The sequence below is a fragment of the Symsagittifera roscoffensis genome, chromosome 1 (genome assembly GCF_963678635.1).
Source record: "Symsagittifera roscoffensis chromosome 1, txSymRosc1.1, whole genome shotgun sequence".
NCBI classification, from domain to species: Eukaryota; Metazoa; Xenacoelomorpha; order Acoela; family Convolutidae; genus Symsagittifera; species Symsagittifera roscoffensis.
In genome coordinates, this window is record NC_087062.1 from 30,920,026 (window position 1) to 30,936,058 (window position 16,033).

General features: G+C 39.5%; 3 protein-coding genes across 3 annotated transcripts in view; 1 reads left to right on the plus strand and 2 right to left on the minus strand.

Moving 5' to 3' along the window:
• The window catches only part of LOC134842643 (uncharacterized), a 235,608-nt gene that overhangs the window by 131,139 nt on the left and 88,436 nt on the right, over window positions 1-16,033 (minus strand). The window lies entirely within an intron of this gene.
• LOC134856737 (uncharacterized) lies at window positions 55-2,700 on the plus strand. Its single transcript, XM_063873014.1, has 4 exons — window positions 55-81; window positions 675-728; window positions 2,034-2,087; window positions 2,259-2,700. Exons 1-4 carry the CDS (start codon window positions 55-57, stop codon window positions 2,682-2,684), a joined length of 561 nt encoding a protein of 186 aa, XP_063729084.1. The 3' UTR covers window positions 2,685-2,700.
• Window positions 2,818-7,010, minus strand: LOC134842594 (three-prime repair exonuclease 1-like). The gene is made up of 2 exons (XM_063859012.1): window positions 4,133-7,010; window positions 2,818-3,844 (listed from the first exon to the last, which is right to left on the minus strand). Exons 1-2 carry the CDS (start codon window positions 4,626-4,628, stop codon window positions 3,306-3,308), a joined length of 1,035 nt encoding a protein of 344 aa, XP_063715082.1. The 5' UTR covers window positions 4,629-7,010; the 3' UTR covers window positions 2,818-3,305.

The window sequence follows — 16,033 nt, forward strand, 5'->3', positions numbered from 1 at the left end:
AAAATCTCGAAATTTGCCGTATCTCGTCAACTAAAAGGATTTGGTTATTTATATATGGAGGCTAAGTTCGCAACCGCTGGGGTATCCTTTTAGCATCCCACCATTGGGTTACTAGTTTCAAATTTAATGAAATAATCCTTGACATCAAACTGGAAAAACGAAAAAAATTCTGAACCATTGCAATGTACGACATAGCTTAAACGTTAATAAGTTCTTTCGTTAAACATGCAAAAATATTTCGTTGAAAACGCTTAAGCATTGCGAGATAGTGAAGCCAGCACTTAAATATATAATAGATGATAGATTATATAACTTAATTTATTAACTTCCAAAATTCATCAAAACTACAATTTTAACGTTATTTAGCCCTTCAATTTAGCGTATTTTCAGAAAAACACAACTAGCAATATAGACTAAAAAGCTATACATTAAAAAAAACAATATTTTTTAATTAAATATATTCTTCATTGTTCGTTAATTTCTTAAATCAGTGTGATCCGAGCTTTCTGTGCTATTTATTCAGTAACCGACTATCCTTGATTCATTATGAAACAAAAAAAATGCGAACTCTACAGATTTTTTTTGGTTTACTGCAGGCTTGACTTTTTTGCAGCAGCTTATTCAAAATAATTTTTTTTCTTCCAAATTAAGTTTCTGTCTGTCTTTTGTTTCAGTGTCCTCGAGGCTGTGAGCGAAATAACAAGAATGGCAGTTGTGTGCGACTCCAGGTGAGAAAATGTTTTGGTGTTTTTTCTTAGCCAAATTTAATAGCCTCAAGTACAATTTAATAGCCTCAATATGGAGATAAAAGCTTCAAATTTTGTAAAAAATTTTTATGACTAAGTTCTTTGAACAGTTAAAAACAAGACATAATAAACGCCACATCTCGGAAACTAAGAGCATTTGAGCAGTCATATTTGGACGCAAGATTTGCAACTTGCAGCTCGGGACAGCACCCTAGCAGTACGAAACTACAAGGTTGAGAAATTCACATTTTTCAAAATTCAAGTTTTCTGAAAAATTAAAAAGAAATCATAAAACACGTCATATCTCAAAAACTAGAGGATTTGAGCAGTCATAATCAGAGGCAAGATTCGCAACCCCTGAAGGTACCCTAAAAACTTCCGACTACAGGATGCAGATGTTCAAAATTTTTGAATAATTTCAAATTTAAGTTTTTTGAAAATTTTTGAAAAAATTATAAAAAAAACTTTATATCTCGAAAACTAAAAGGTTTTGAGAAGTGAGATTTAGAGGCAAGATTCGCAATCCCTGAGAGTTCCCTGACAGCACCCAAGTACAGGGTTGAGAATATCAAATTTAAATTTTTCAAATTCAAGTTTTCTAGATATTCTTGAAAAATCTCGAAATTTGCCGTATCTCGTCAACTAAAAGGATTTGGTTATTTATATATGGAGGCTAAGTTCGCAACCGCTGGGGTATCCTTTTAGCATCCCACCATTGGGTTACTAGTTTCAAATTTAATGAAATAATCCTTGACATCAAACTGGAAAAACGAAAAAAATTCTGAACCATTGCAATGTACGACATAGCTTAAACGTTAATAAGTTCTTTCGTTAAACATGCAAAAATATTTCGTTGAAAACGCTTAAGCATTGCGAGATAGTGAAGCCAGCACTTAAGTATATAATAGATGATAGATTATATAACTTAATTTATTAACTTCCAAAATTCATCAAAACTACAATTTTAACGTTATTTAGCCCTTCAATTTAGCGTATTTTCAGAAAAACACAACTAGCAATATAGACTAAAAAGCTATACATTAAAAAAAAAAAAATTTTTTTAATTAAATATATTCTTCATTGTTCGTTAATTTCTTAAATCAGTGTGATCCGAGCTTTCTGTGCTATTTATTCAGTAACCGACTATCCTTGATTCATTATGAAACAAAAAAAATGCGAACTCTACAGATTTTTTTTGGTTTACTGCAGGCTTGACTTTTTTGCAGCAGCTTATTCAAAATAATTTTTTTTCTTCCAAATTAAGTTTCTGTCTGTCTTTTGTTTCAGTGTCCTCGAGGCTGTGAGCGAAATAACAAGAATGGCAGTTGTGTGCGACTTCAGGTGAGAAAATGTTTTGGTGTTTTTTCTTAGCCAAAAATTAACAGGTGAGCTGCTTTAGACGAAAAATTTTCTTATTATAACCCAAAAACTTTCTACAGTAAGTCTTATGTAGAAACACAAAATTATTGTCTATTTGTTTTCTATCAAAACAACATTTCAGCTGTTTCTTAGGGCACGTGTGACGACTTCGACAAAGAGCAGGATGCTGTGCTGACTGCCTCTCGCTACTGGTACATCATCCTTGCAGTGGGAGTGTTTCTAGTCTGTTTACTGTTCTTAATCTACTTGATCGACTACGTCTGCGAAAAACGAAGGGAGAAAAAAGCGGCCAAAGTAGTCCGGGTGCCTCGAAAGTCCAGAATGGTGGCTAATACCAAACGCAAGTCCAAGCATAGTGTGTTGGAAGACAGAGATCTGCCAGTGGACAACGCCATTCACGAGTCCAGAAGCTACCAGACTGAGAATCCCAGAGACAGCGACAAGTTGAAGCCCAACGTGCCAGAAGAAGATCTTCAGTCAAACTCGGAGCTGAACCCCACCATTCTGCACATCAACTACGACCGATCAACAAAACAGACTTCTGAATCTCAAATTTAGGACTTTGAACTCACTACATCTCAACCGAGAGGATTTGAAAAGTGAAATTCCCTCCACGAAAATATTTCAGGGAAATGCTTCGTTTTCATTGCAAAAATCAAAAACGGGAAACCGCAAGATAATATCCAATGCTTTCTTGTTTGGCATCAGTTATGAAAGCTTTCAAGTACTCGTACAGTTATACTAACTATTTCATGAACAGAAGGTAAACGATTTGATGCACTGACTTAAAGCTACGTATTACAAAATAACCACAGATAATAAAATGATTTCAAATTAACCACAACGCTGCTTTTTTGTAAAATGAATCAAATAGAATTGGGTGCAAGCTTTCTGAATGGCATAGAGATGAGTTAACGCAAACTGATTACCAAAAGATTGCGAAATAAGGTACACATTGATCAATAAGTTTTCACTTGTAGGCAATTTTTCGTTACCATACAAATTAAAAACCTAACGTAATACACTAATACTTCATAAAGATTTTTCAATCTAAACCTATTAAAACGCATCACGTTTTTGAGAATTCAAAAATATTTACATCTAAAAATAAATCTAAAATTCATCGAAAACATCTTAAAACATTTTACTACATTTGATCGAGGAACGTATGACCAGTTTCTATCTACAGTAGGTTCCAATTTCATGAAATTTGAGTAACACATCTGATTTATTTTCACTGTTTACAACACAGAGTGCCTCATTAACAACTTCTGAGAAGTTAAGAAAATCAGAGGAAAGGCATTCTAAAAGAGTATTACAATCAGCTAAAGCAGCGTGTGCTTCAGACGGAGATGTCGAGAACATTCTTTTGTAGATGTTTTCTAACTTGAAGTGACCGGAGGGATATGTTTTTCTTCCCATACTACTTTTCGTGGGAGTTACAGGCCTGCTTTGTGACTCACTGCCTGTTTTCTCTTCTGCACAGCTGCTGCTCTCTGAAGTGTCAGAATTCAATAGAGTGTGATCTTTGATCTCTAAAAGAGCAGAGGTAGAACAGAGACATTCGTTTGTTACGATCGCGCCATTTGATGTGATATAGGCTGAGTTTTGACACATTTTGCAAACAGAAGCCTGCTCATCTTTTCTATGTTCAGCCTCGGGACTCTTTTTGGGCGAGTCAAGGCCAATTCGCTTCATTTTTGTGCTGGGCGACTCGTCTTAAAAGTTACAGAGAATATATAATACATAATACTGCAAATTGTCCTGTTTAGCGACATATGTCAAACTTGCAACTTCCAAGCTTGATTGAAAATGAACTATTTGCATCAAACAGAGAATAGAAAAAAAATAAAAACAGTTACCTGTGGCTCTAAAAGAAAACAAATAGATTAAGTTATTCAAGTTTCAATACCCTTACCAAAAAAAACTAAACAATAATTTGGGAAAAATGATAAACTGAAAAATGAGTTTTATTCATTGTGAAACAAAATTAGCTGCCAACTCACCAATTTGAGGCGGCTCCCGCTTCTGCAAAGTTTCGCAACGGAAATATATAAGAGAGTCGCACAAATAAACTCCATCTTGCTCTAAGAACTCGTATAATAAAGGTACGCCAAGCGACGTAACTTTGTCCAAAGTCTTTCTAATTATCGGAAAATCGAAATTAAACCCATTATGAGCAACACAGATTATTGGTTTCGGTAACATTCGGAAAAAAGTGTCCAACAACCTCAAAGTATGGCAACCAAAATTACTAAAACCATTGAGATTTATCTTGTTAAGGCCAGTAATTTTTTCAGCAGCAGGTTCAAAATCTCGTTGCGGATCTAAACAAATCACTAATTTGTTTCCTACACGTCGCACAGCATTAATATCACTAAGTAAATCAAAAGGGATTGCAATAATTGCGATTTCTGATATTTCTGGATCCAGAAAACCTGTAGTTTCCAAGTCAATTGCTACAATTGTTTGGAATATTTGGAAAGATGAACTCATAGTCATCTAAAATCAAGAATCAGCCTCAGGATCAGAGAAATTAACCGAGCAGATAATTAGGCGTGTCATTAGCCTTTATATCCTGAAAAAAAACGAAGCAATTTCGATGCAACCAGAGCGCAAATTAAGAAGAAAGTGAAACGTGCCGCTAGAAAATTATGAATAGAGAACAACTGTTGAAGCGGTTTCGCGAGAAATAGGAGTTGATTATTTTTGAATAGGGCCTGACTTATTTATTGTTTCTCGAGAAATTAAAACTACCAAATTGGCAAAACTCGACAGAACTCAGACGGATTGTGGAGTGACTTCACGATGATTTAGGGAAATGAGAGGAATTAGTCATTGAGCGGTAGTCCAGCTAGCTGGTAGTTGGACTATTGTTCAATTAATAACTACTACAATTAATTTCCAAAGCACTTTACTTTCACTTAAACTCTTATCTTACATATCAACCTCAAATTAAAATCATTTTTCTGAAAATGGCTCAGTGAAACTAAACTAATAAAACCATTGGACAAATCCCAACATCTTCAATTGCATTATTTCTTTGTTCGGACTTATCCTTTAGATAACGCTGCAGTTTTTGTAACATTAAACAGACTTGTTTAAAAAAAACTGAGAACAGCAACAGATAATTATGTTAGCTTCGCTATGTGAAAACTGTTGAGCATACAATTGGTTGCATTAATAGTGAGGCGTCAAAATCACTGAAAGACATCTAATACATGCAATACAAATCAGATAATCAGCACAACATACATAGTTACTTCCACAGTCTCCCATGCTGATGACGTTGATTATAAGCTTGGTTTCGTTTCTCTTGAATAAGTTTCGGTGGAGGCTTGGCGAAAGCATCAGCAATCATCTCTTGCGTCGCAAGATGTTCAACGCTTACCTCTTTTCGTTGTTTGCGTTGTCGCACAAAGTGATGCGTAACATCAATGTGTTATGGTCCGGTCATGATGTCGAGGATTCTCTACTAAACTGAGCTGCTCTGTGACTTCTAGTCTCAGCTCAAAATTTAACGTGCCTTTGATGTATCTGAATACTCGTTTCAGAGCATTCCAATGTGGAACTCGCGGGTTTGACATGAACTGACTCAAGTTCAAACTGCGTACGACAGATCAGGTCTGGTGGCTGTACTTGCGTACATCAAACAACAATTATCCGATCGCAGCTCGGTATAAGGATGGATTGGAATGCAACTCTCCTTCATCTGGTAGTAACGTAAAATTCGCATCCATTGGGGTACTCAGAGCGTTGCATTCGCTGATCTCGAAACGACTGAAAACTTTTTCTAGATACCTCTTCCGGGAAACACTGATGCTTCGGTTGCATCTGTCACGCTTAACACACATACCTACAAGGTTTGTAGTAGTAGTAGTAGTAGTAGGGCTTTTGTGCTCGTAGCACAAGGGGTTTCCCCCTTTCAGTTTTTCGTTCTATAGTGAAGTTTTGCTTCTACAGTCATTCATTGTGCAATCGCAAGCAATTCTCCATGTGCACTTGTTCATTTGTTCGTAGTCCTTCTCAAATTTTCTCCAAAATAACCACAATATTCGCTTCTTCAGTCTGCTTGTTTCTCTCACGTCAATTTTGATCACATTCGCTAGCCGACATGTTTGGTAAAGGAATTCGTCCTCCAAAAATTTCTTTTTCGGCCTCTCGAGCTGAAACATACAACCGCGCGAGGAACAGGAATACGATGGAACTTTCAACATGTCAACATCATAATTTTTCGATAAAATTTTTGACAGCAACAAAAGGTTGTTGATCTGTATATACATTGGCAGTGGCAATAGTGAAATTTCGATTAACCGATCTTTGTACGAATCCATATGCGGAATTATCCATTTAACTATACGCCTTTGTACATTTTCAAGCTCCGTAATAATGTATTTACTTAATCCATAACATGGACTTGCGTACGTGAGTATTGGTACGATCATAGATTTATACAAATCCAGTTTAGCTTTTTGTCCAAGATTCGATACGCTTCTTTTTATCATGTGAAAAACACGAATTGCTTTGCAGCAAACCTTATTTATATGCAAATTCCATTTTAAGTCACAGGAAAGCATGAGCCCCAAATCAGATTGAGTTTCCTCTGTTTTAATCAATTCGTTTCCAAAAAGCAATCGTTTTTCGTTTTTGGACATTTTAATTAGGCAGCATTTATCCATATTGAAGGGCATGTTGTTTCTAACGGTCCAGTCATACAACGCATTTAAATCACTTTGAATATCTATTGTGCTTAAACCCACGCTGAGAAATTTGGCGTCATCGGCAAAAAGTAGGGGAAACAATTGATCGCACATTTTCGGGAGGTCGTTAACAAAAACCAGAAAAAGTATGGGGCCCAAAATACTCCCTTGCGGGACACCGCTAGTAACTTGTACTGGTGACGAGTTTACTCCATTAATACGCACGACTTGTACTCGATTTGTCAAGTATGATTCGATTAGTTTCAGTAGCTTGTTTCTGATGCCCGTTTCAAAAAGTTTTTTCAAAAGCATACCATGATCCACTCTGTCAAAAGCTTTACTGTAGTCAGTAAAGATTATGTCAACATCATGTTGACTTTCAATGCCCTGGTACACTTTTTGCAAAAAGATTATCAATTGGAGAATCGTTGATCGTCTTTTCCTAAAGCCGAACTGAGCTGCGTGAAAAAAAGAATGGTAATGATCGTAAAGTCGTCTAAAAATAATCCTTTCTAAAATTTTCGAAGCTATTGATAACAGAGATACCGGTCTGTAATTTGTAACTTGGCATTTATCGCCTTTTTTAAATAATGGACTTATAATTGCTTGTTTCCAATCGTTTGGAAAAATGGCTGTTTGGAAAATTTTTCTGAATAACTGTGAAAGAGAATGAGAAAGAGTAATGCACAATTTTTTATACACTATTGGTGGAATTTCATCGGGTCCTTTACTCTTGTTTATGTCCAAGTTCATGCAAATTTCAATTACTTCCTTTTCGAAAAAATTTACAGTGGTAATCGATTTTACGCATTCTTTTCCATTACACCCTTCAATAAATTTTGTCGATTTTGTATACACGGAAGAGAAGAAGATAGAAAATAGTTCTGATTTACCCTTGTCTGTCTCCTCCGAGACAGACTCGTAAAACATTTTCCGCGGGAGATTTGACTTCCTAAATGCTTTGAAATACTTGAACAATTTTGACGATGCTCGTTCTGCAGCCAGCTCTTGTTCGTATTCAACTTTGTCAGTTTCTGCACTGGTATCAACTAAATCAGCTAATGCTATGACCTTGTCATGAAATTCTGGAAAATTCTTCCGCGCAGTTTTAAGGCACTTAATGTAATGCGATGTTTTTTGCGTAATCCACGGTGGTAGCGACAATCTGTGCGCTGTTCTCCTTGGTACATTCTGAGATATTGCTGTATTGAGCCAGCTATACCATAATTCCAGAACTTTATTAGGATTCGACCAACAGAAAGGTTCGAATTTCGTTTTATTCAACGTTTCTCGTAGTTTTCCAAAATCGCCTTTACAGTAGCTATAAATCAAATCTTTGCAGCAATTTCGCTGCAACAAGGACGATATTTCAACGTTAAACTTAACTTTGATAGGGAAATGATTCGAGAGTTTGCTAAAATAGTTATCCCTTTGAATGTCTTCAATATTCACTATCTGTATGTTTTTTCCCACTAAAATCAAATCTAGAATACCAGTTGCAGCAGTTTGGAACGAGATTTTTTGTTGCAAACAATATCGATCAATTATATCAAGAAAAATATTTTCTTGCTCAACAGCAGATGAAAGACTCGTCCAGTTTATTGTTGGGAAATTGAAATCCCCGTATATTATTACTTCATCAAAATTATTTTTGATTTTTTGCAAACATTTAAACAAGTTTTCAATATCAGCGTTCGTGTAAGCGTAAGTACTGTTTGAGGGTGGTAAATAACAGCAAACAATAAGTATTTTCTTTTTGCATAAACAAATCAGGCATGCAGTTACTGAACCATTATCTTCAAAATTCAATTTAATTTGCTCAGAGTTGATTTCATTTTTCACGCAAATCATAGTCCCACCGTGTGCTGTTGTTCCGGATTTTGCTTTTCTATTCGATAAAAAACATTGATATTGAGGTATAAAAAGTTCGCCTTCTGCAATATCGTCTGTGAGCCATGTTTCTGATATACATACAATATCAACAGCATTTACTAGCAGAAAATTCGAAAAAATTCTCCTTCGATCCGATTTATATAAACTTCTAATGTTATAACACAACATGCTTAGTTCACCAGTTGAATTTTCTAGTCACTCATCAATTACTACTGCTTGGTTATTTAAATACAAAATTCCATTTTTGATATGAATGTTCTTTGGATCATGTTGGTTTGTATCTAATAACTCTCTTCTTTTTTTCAGAAGTGTTCACTCTTTCATTTGCTCTTCTTTGTTTAAAGATTTTGAAACAAAAACTCGATAGGCCTCATCGTTATATGTTGGTTCGAAAACTTTAAGCATTGGTGCACGTGCTAATATTTTATCAACCGTATAAGTATTTGAGAACTTAACAAGAATTTGCCTTGCTCGAGGATTTTGTGAATTGTATTTGCCAAGCCTACGGAAACCGGATATATCTTCTTTTCCCACACCCAGATAATGTACAACATCAAATAACTGTTTTTCATCGTGTTCAAAAACTTCTTTTCGGTTTGATTTTTAGGGGCATCGCTTATCTCGAAACGACTGAAAACTTTTTCTAGATACCTCTTCCGGGAAACACTGATGCTTCGGTTGCATCTGTCACGCTTAACACACATACCTACAAGGTTTGAAATATCTCTTGACCTACCATCTCGAAAGTTCTGGCTAACTCCTTCTTCTCTGTCTCAATTAGCTTGGTACTGTTTAATACTATGATCAATTCATATACGTAAACAATAACTATGATGAATCCCTCCTTGACGTAGATACACGGCTCTATTTTGCACTGCGAGTAACCACGCTACATTCCAAAAACGCGCGGCTGGCTTTGAGCCGTACAAATTCCTATAAAGCTTGCAAACGCGATTTGGAAACTTTCGGTCAACATAGCCCGGTGGTTGTAAATATCATGTCTAAGATCTCCGCTCAAAAACGTTATCTTGACGTCCATTTGATCAACTTCCAAATTGTGGATTGCTGCTATCGCTAAAATGCTGCAAACCGTTGTTAAGTATGATAATCGTGAAAACTTCTTATCGAAGTCTTCATCATGCTCCTACGAAAACCCTTGTGCAACTAGTCTGACTTAGTACAGATCAATTGTGTTGTCAGGCTTTCGCTAGCCTTTGAACACCCACTTGCAGCCTACTATATTGGAGTTAGGTGGTGGTTCAACAAAGTCCCATGTCTTCATCTTCTGAAGCGACTCAAACTCACATAGTATTGTCAGATCTTTACAAAGCTTCATCAATTAAACTCGGCTCGCGCGGATCACTCCCTGAAGCTTCAACTGAAAAACAGTTGCTTCCGCATTTCACTGGCTTGCGCTGTCTTCTAGCTGGCAAATTTTTATATATTTAGTGTGAAGCTTACTTTAGAGTATTTTCGAAGAAAAAGTCTGAAGGATTCTAGTAACGCTTAGCGTGTAAGGCAACTTAAACCTTGTTTTGTAGATCTTCCTCTCTCTGCCCCAATTGACTATATGCACTGTGTGTTACTGGGAGTCTTCACTTCTTTGCTTGTAACATTCGCCCAAATACTACACAGCGACTGAGCGTAGAAAAAGTACCTATTAACGACTGGCAGGCGTCAGTTACTTTAATCCTACTCGCTTTTCACCGTCTCGACCTTGCCAGTTGATTTTCTGGTCTGTCTAGGGCAAAGTAAAAAGTTACTATTTTTAGGCCATCAGTCAAACGACTTTTGATCAGCTTTCGTTTACATGCGAACACAACCACATAGCTGAGTCTCGGATCCTCAAACTACGTGATTGTCATTAAAAACACGGCTCGAACAACCTATTTTAACATGTTTTTGTGTGACAGTTCTATATTAAATCCATTGGAGATGGATTGACCCTTTCCTCTTTCTAGCTACTCATATTCTAAAATATCAAACTATACCGGTGTTAATTTAAAGTTTCACGACATCAAAGTAGCTATATAGTTAGTTTTATACAGTCCCTTCACATAAACAGTCTCTGGGGGACCAAGCCTCCGCTCCCGTGATATTTCAGCGATAACGCTCTTATCTCTCTTAATTTGCGTCCCGGGAGGGTTCCGTGGAATACTCCTTCCCCACTGAAGCTTCCTTCTCCACTAGTATCCGCTGACAAGTGTCTTATCGTGCGTTGTTGCCACGATAAGAGGCTTCGTATTTTCCGTCTCTTGTACGACTGTCTTTCACAATATCTGTCGTTGTTCTGATTTTCTCAGCTTTTTTGGTCAAAAATGGCCATTTTTCGTATTTCTGAGAAATATCAACTTGAAAGTCGAAATTTTAAAAATAGAAAATTTCAGAATACTTCGACCTTCTTTCAAGCACTTTTTTGCTGTTAAGGCCTTTTCTCTCTGATTCGTGCTTCGTCGGAAGGTTGCGCTGTGGCATCTGGCAGAATGGCACATACTCCCCGGACAGTCCCCATCAATGTCCCTATTGATCGCATAACACCGGGTTATCGTCAAGTAGTTATCCAGTTTTCTGTAATCAATCTTACAAATCGCATAAGAAAATGAAATTTATCTACCCACCTCAACTCACTACGTGTTCACAAATGGCATCGTACTACATCTCACTGCCTTTCAACATTTTCACAAAATTTGCACCATGAGGAGTGCCCTAGATAAAATTTCTTTTCTTCTCCCTCTGCGCCCTCTCAAGTTCCCTCTTCAGGTTAGTGAGGTCAGGATGCGTCTCCTCCGTTTGCTGTGCTCGCATCATAGAAGGTGGCTTGCTCGTGGATTGGGCCGCGGATCTTGCCGGTGGTCGGTAATGGGAACTCTCCCTCGCCGTACTCAGTGTTGTTGCTCAAGCCAGGATTTCTTGCCAGGTCGAATCCTCTCACCCCTTCATCCATATTCCAGGACAACCACCTGGTCTGTTCTTGATTGGATATCCCTTCTGTGGTGTAGCCGACCATCAAGGCAGCTTCTGTCGCGGACTCCCTGCCTTCACCTCGCTCCTCTAACTGCAGGATGGCGTTCAACATCACTGCCATCCTCTCATCTATTTGGGTGTAGTCCAGGTCCCTCAAGCGTCTGTACAATTCATCGAGCGTAGGCCTCTTTAGCGCGGCAGGCATGGATTTCCAAAATCGATCTGCCATTTTTACGATTTCTAGATGATCTCGCGCTCTAACCAACTTGAGTATTACCGTACCAACCAACTTGAGTATTATCGTACCAACCAACTTGAGTATCACCGTACCAACCAACTTGAGTACTTGAGAAATATCTCTTTCGAATGTTGCTGATCGTGAACTTTGTTCAAGACCTTCTTTTCTCTTTCCATTGACTGTGTCTAGGTCGTCAACTCGATTTAACAAATCAATCTGGAAGTAAAATCCACTTTTTAGACTAAGGTGTTATGTTCCTAACCTAACCCCCCCCATTATTGTAGTTAAAATATTATCCCTCCATTTGTTTTTCTAGAATAGTTCAATTGGAAGTTTTTTAAGAGCATGCAGATTCATTTAATGTTTTACACCGTCAACTCTTTCAATTATAATTGTCATGCCAATTACGTTAAAATCCATCTACCTGCTTCGAGATCCCCATGTATCCTTACTCGAGATCCCCATGTACCCCCAACTCAAGACCTCCGTTGTCCACCCGTAGCTCAGGCGATACTCAAGTAGTACTTCTTGTGTAGGTGTACCATTATCTCCGTTTCTGCGAAGACCACGTGTAGGATGGCATATAACTCCCTTGGGCTCAACTTGCCCCTGTTTGGGTCATAACCAGGCATCGAGACCTCCACTATCTCTCTTTCAATCATGAAGTCGTTCAGTCTCGTTAGTGCTAACATCACGAGCTCAGGATCTATCGTATTCCTTTCATTGACCCTCGTTACCAGAAAGCACAGGTATTTGCCCGGGACTTGTGCAACTGACGGGGGAAGCGCAGCCATTCCTCCCAGCCCCGGCCTCTGTCTGAATAGAAACTCCACGTTCTGGTATTCTCTCTTGAAGTCGGCCTCTAGTCTCGATTTGAAGCTCATGTCCGCAGTTATACATATCGCGCTAGTCCTGTCTGACAAAAAGAAGTCGCTGTCCGTTATCAGGATGTTCTCTGAGTATTCATTGGGTATTTCAAAATTTGTTTTGAAGTTTCGTCCGATGGTAGGCTCAGCCTCTTCCTCGCCCAGTTCTAGCCCGCTGGTTTCTGTTACTTCTCTGAGTTTCTTTATCATTAAATTTTCGTTGTGGGTAAGTCATGCCCCCACTCCACGGACAAAAATTTTTATCGACGTCCCCGTCGATGATGCTGGGTCTAAATTATCTGGTGGCATTTCGAGCGGCCTGTTGGTTGCCGTCCAACCGAAGAGGGGATCTTCCGTTTCCACGTGTTGTTCTGCTGACACGTCGACCTACTGGATGCTTTGCCCTTCATCTCCTTTGCTCTTGACATCATGCATCCACTCTAGTATTCTCAAGTTTGTGTTCTCCCTCCTCTCTATCTCGCTCTGCTCCAGATCTGTTTCTTGTTCTGGTGTGGAGTAGTCTTCCTTCGGGTAGTGTTCGCTGTCGTTGATGATTTGCCATTCATCGTCTGCCACCAATTCGCCCACACTCAATAATTCGTCGCTCAATTCATCAGGCCGTATCTTGTCAATCAAGAAGTCATCCCCGTACCTATTGTACGTCATGCCTGTCCGTTTGCGATTACCACTCCTGGTTTCTGCTGTTATCGGCAAGTCTGGTTCCGTCCTTTTTGGCACCTCGTCCTGCTCCGGATCGTTCCAGTCTTCTTCCACAAAGGATTCTGCCTCTGAGTCCGCTTCTATCTTTTCATTATCATCCAAACTCAAGTCCTCGTTGCCATCATTTTTCTCTCTGGTGCTCTTTTCATTCACCTCGCAAGCTGGCTTCACCAATAGTTACTCGAATCCCTCCATGTTCTGTGGTACGCACCAGTCTTCTGGGGATGGGACATGAGGTTTCAAGTTTTCATAATGCGCTTGCACGCCCCTTACTCAAGCGGTAAAACCGTCCTTGCTGGTGTACTTCCGTTATCATAAAGGGTCCTCTCCATTTCTTAAGTAGTTTCTTTGTCCCTTTGGGAGGTCTAACATTCTGCAAGACACAGACGTATTGGCCCACTGCATATGGTTTCGCTTGCAGTATTTTCTCATCGTATTAATTCCGCTGTCTCATTTGTGCTTGCGCTGTGTTCCTACTGCAGAGCTCGTTTAGTTCCTGCTGTCTCTTAACCGCTTCTTTCATATAAGCTTGAGGCGATGTCTTTCTTCCTTCGTATTCTGGGTAAAAGAATGTTAGGAGCATCGCTCTTTCCCTGCTCGTAAACATCATGAAGGGACTGATTCCTGTTGCTGAGTGTTGCGTACTGTTGTATGCCCCTACCACTTGCGGCAGATATTTATCCCAGTCTGTCATATATCTTGAGCAGTATACCCTCAGCATGTTCACCAGTGTTCTATTCTGTCTCTCCACTAACCCGTTGGTTTGGGATGGTAGGTCGTTGAGTGCGCTTGAGCAATGTGTGGCCTCTTCATCAATTCTTTTGTCAGGTCCCCCAGGGAGGCTTTGCCGTTGTCCGACTGAAATGTCATGGGACACCCATACCGTGATATCCAATGTGTTATCCGGTGGTCACAATACTCTTCTGCCGAGGCTGTCTGACACGGCACCGCTTCTGCCAACTTTGCGAAATGATCTATTATGAACAGTATCTGGTTATATCCCGATTCTGTCATACAGATCTTTTGATGGTCTATCTGCACAACCTCGTTAAATTCCGAGCTTTCAACGGATTTGAGTGGGAACTTCATTTTCCTTGGGTCTTTAATTGCAGGCATGCCAGGCATACATTCACCCATCTCTCGCAAGCTTTCCTTAATCCTGGCCAGTCAAACCTGTGAAGCATTCTTTGTTGCACCTTGTCTATCCCCTGGTGCCCCATTTGACCATGTGATCTGAATAACACTTCCGTCTGATACAACTGTGGCAGTATGATGAGGTTATGCTTTCTGTCTTTGTAGAACTGGCTCAAGATCTTGTAGCTGTCTTCTTCGAGGTCCTCCTTCTCTTTGGACCCCGTCCGGATCCATTTAGAGAGGTTACTTGTCATCTTGTCATTCTTTTGAGCCCGTATTAGATCCGACAGCCTATATCTCGCCTTGACGTCATCCTTCAGCTCTACGCATACTATCCTCCTCATGACCTTCCTGTCATCTTCTGGCACCAGATTTGTTCTGACATTTGGGTTGCACGATAGCTCCCTAAATGGTTTCCTCGACACTGCAATTTTCTCAAGCTCTTCACCTCCTCGCACTTCCTGCTGATCCAAAATGTACGTTCCTGAGGAGGGATCCGTCTGTAGCTACCTGGCGCGGTGTCTCATCTTCTCTTCCGCCAGTATCATGCATAGACTATCTTGGTCATCGCTGATCTTCTCCGAATCTTCATCCCACTCTTCACACTCCCCGGAAAATTTTTCTTCTCCAGCATCTTCTTCCACTGTTGGCCACTCGCCGGACTCTTGTCCTAGTCCAAGGTGTTCAGCCTCCTCCTTAAATACCACTTTCTTTTTCCTAACCCGAGTCCTCTCAAGTATGTCATCAAGGATTTTATACCAATGACTGCACGACTTCTTTCCCGTCAGATATTTCTTTTAAGGAGTCCTCGCCACCACCCGTTTCATTCCTTTTCAACATCGTGACTTCCGTTCCTCCTTACCTTTTTCTTTGATCACGGGTTTATCGTCTGCCAGATTCTCGAGTAATCTCATCAAGTTTTCATCTATCTGTGACTCAAGACTTTACTCCCGTACGCATTTGGTCTTAAGACTGTCTTCACGTTCCATTCCTGTTCTTGATGTAGAATGCCAGAAATCGCGACTGCCGACGCATCCGTTTCCAGCACGTACATTCCTTTTTCCGTTGGCATCCCTCGCACCGGTGCCTCGCACAACTCTTTCTTTATTATCTGGAATGACTCTTCCGCCGCGTTGTTCCACGTGAACTTCTTGCCTTTGTGCCTCATTAGTTGTTGCATCGGGTATATTTTGTCCGCGTAGCCCTTGATGAACTCCCTGTAATAGTTCGCAAAACCCAGGAAGCTCATCAACTGATGTTCCGTTTTTGGCAATTTCCAGGTCAGAACCGCTTCTACTGCATCTGGGTCTGGTCTGATGCCGTGTCTGTCCACCATCCTTCCCAAGTACTTTATCGAGTCCTTGAGTATCCCGCACTTTGACGGTTTGCACT